At 54.4% G+C, this 1,984-nt stretch overlaps 1 protein-coding gene across 1 annotated transcript in view; it reads left to right on the plus strand.

The window, feature by feature from the left end:
• Positions 1-30: 30 nt before the first annotated feature.
• LOC116378800 (spatacsin-like) overlaps positions 31-1,984 on the plus strand; it is a gene marked incomplete at both ends in the record, with an annotated part of 5,349 nt that continues 3,395 nt past the window's right edge. Inside the window, 7 exons of the mRNA XM_031840710.1 lie at positions 31-50; positions 126-234; positions 368-527; positions 638-937; positions 1,079-1,279; positions 1,401-1,508; positions 1,711-1,876. Coding sequence (XP_031696570.1) covers positions 31-50; positions 126-234; positions 368-527; positions 638-937; positions 1,079-1,279; positions 1,401-1,508; positions 1,711-1,876 — 1,064 coding nt within the window. The remainder of the gene's footprint in view (positions 51-125; positions 235-367; positions 528-637; positions 938-1,078; positions 1,280-1,400; positions 1,509-1,710; positions 1,877-1,984) is intronic.

The raw sequence follows: 1,984 nt of genomic DNA on the forward strand, positions 1-1,984 counted from the left end.
ACACACACACACAGCAACTACACACAACACACAGCAGCTACACACTCTGGATACACACACACACAGTAACTACACACAACACAACATCTACACACTGGTAAACACACTGATTTGTGTCTTTTCAGCGTCTAAAGGCGTAAAGCTGGCGGAGGCGGAGCCTGGAGCAGCAGACGAGCTGATTGGCTACCTGGAAGCTGCAGTGACAGACAGCCTGGAGCAGAAGGGCATCAGCAGGTAAACATGCGTCTCTACGTTCCAGACTTCTCACAGTGTTGATTGTTGTGAGGGTCGCACATAGAAGGTTACGCATAGTGTGTGTGTGTGTGTGTGTGTGTGTGTGTGTGTGTGTGTGTGTGTGTTCCTGCAGGTCGTCCTACGAGGCGGCTCAGGAGTGGGCGTTGCCTGTTCAGTTCTGTCAGCTCCACAGTCTGAAGCTCAGCTCTGTTTACCCCGCCCACTGCACCGATGACGGACAGTTCATCCACTTCCTGTGTTTTGTCCAGCTGCACAGCTTCCCGCCCCAGCAGGTGAACGCACACCTCAGTCGTTGCATGTTTTGGATGTTATTTCTACTGTTGTGTTATTTCTCTTTTCGTGTCGAGCTCCTTCCTCTGACCATATTTTGTTCCTCCACCAGGTGAAGTCACTGACAGCTCAGTTTGGCCCCACCCTGCAGGCCCACCTGAGTCTGGCGTTTCAGGACCTGCAGGTGTGCAGCCAGAGGAGGTGGCCCCGTGGCTCTGAGGAGCAGCCCGTGTCCCTGAACGCAGAGGAGGCCCCCGGGAGCCCGGAGCACCCCGGGAGCCCGGAGCGCCCCAGGGAGCTGTTCCAGGCCCTCCTGCAGAGCCAGGAGGAGGCGGCGCCCTGCAGGTACCTGCTGCAGGAGGCGCTGGTGCAACGCTGCCCAACGCTGGCTGTAATGGCCGCTTGTCAACAGGTAACGGGACGAAATACACACAGCGATCCCTGGACAATAGAGTTACACATTCAGAGTTTTTAACATTCTGCTTGGTCACATGATCATAAATGTGATCATTAGAGATGCTAATCACTCATTAACCCCGTCACGCTCCGACAGGGGGCGGAGCTACTGCCGTGCCTCTGTGTGTGGTTGTTGACCTCCGTCGATGACGTCACAGCTGGAGAAGCCGCCGCCCACCTGGCCGAAGCCCCCGAGCACCACGAGTGGACACTACACGACCTGTCAATCATCTGGAGGACGCTGCTGGGGCGGGGCCACGTCAGGCCCCTCCTACGAGGCTTCGAGCTCTTCCAGCGGGTAAAAAACCTGAGACGAGATGAAAAGAGTTATGAGATCAGAGAGTCAAAAGAAATCAAAATGACTTTTCTTGACTGACTTCAACAAACAGATCACTAACAGATGCTTCTGTGTGTCTCAGGACTGTCCTCTGGTGTTGGTGCTGAGGATGTTTGAGTTGTGTTGTGACTACAGGAACTTCTCTGAGGCCAAAGCCAAGCTGCTAGACTTCCAGAGGACGCTGATCACTGTAAGGCATCACACCAATAACAGACGTTCATATCTGTTGATATACACACAACAGAGCCATGACACATGTTGCGCAGTGCTCAGCAGGTTTTTAAAACTCCTTTCTTGGTGGTGTCACACTTTGTGTAGTTGGTAAACCTGACCAGAACGACGATCGATAAGCAAACGCTCTCCTTCTTTTCTCTTCTACTTTACCGATACAGCTGAGAAACGGAGGCCCGGCGCCCCCCGGTGGACTCCCCCTGCAGTGGGTGGAGAGCCAGGCCTCCGTGCTGCTCCTCACGATGCTGCAGCGCTGCTCCTCCCAGTACGACCTCCACCGGCTGCTGCAGCTGCTGGCCGACGTCGACAAGCTCCTCAAATCCAACGGTGAGAGTAGAGAGCCCGTCAGCTCGTAGACTGAGCCCAAAACAGTTCACACTGTTAATCCTGTGTGTGTGTGTGTGTGTGTGTGTGTGTGTGTGTGTGTGTGTGTGT

Source organism: Anarrhichthys ocellatus, unplaced genomic scaffold (assembly GCF_004355925.1).
Source record: "Anarrhichthys ocellatus isolate YVR2014 unplaced genomic scaffold, GSC_Weel_1.0 scaffold3180, whole genome shotgun sequence".
Classification (NCBI taxonomy): domain Eukaryota; kingdom Metazoa; phylum Chordata; class Actinopteri; order Perciformes; family Anarhichadidae; genus Anarrhichthys; species Anarrhichthys ocellatus.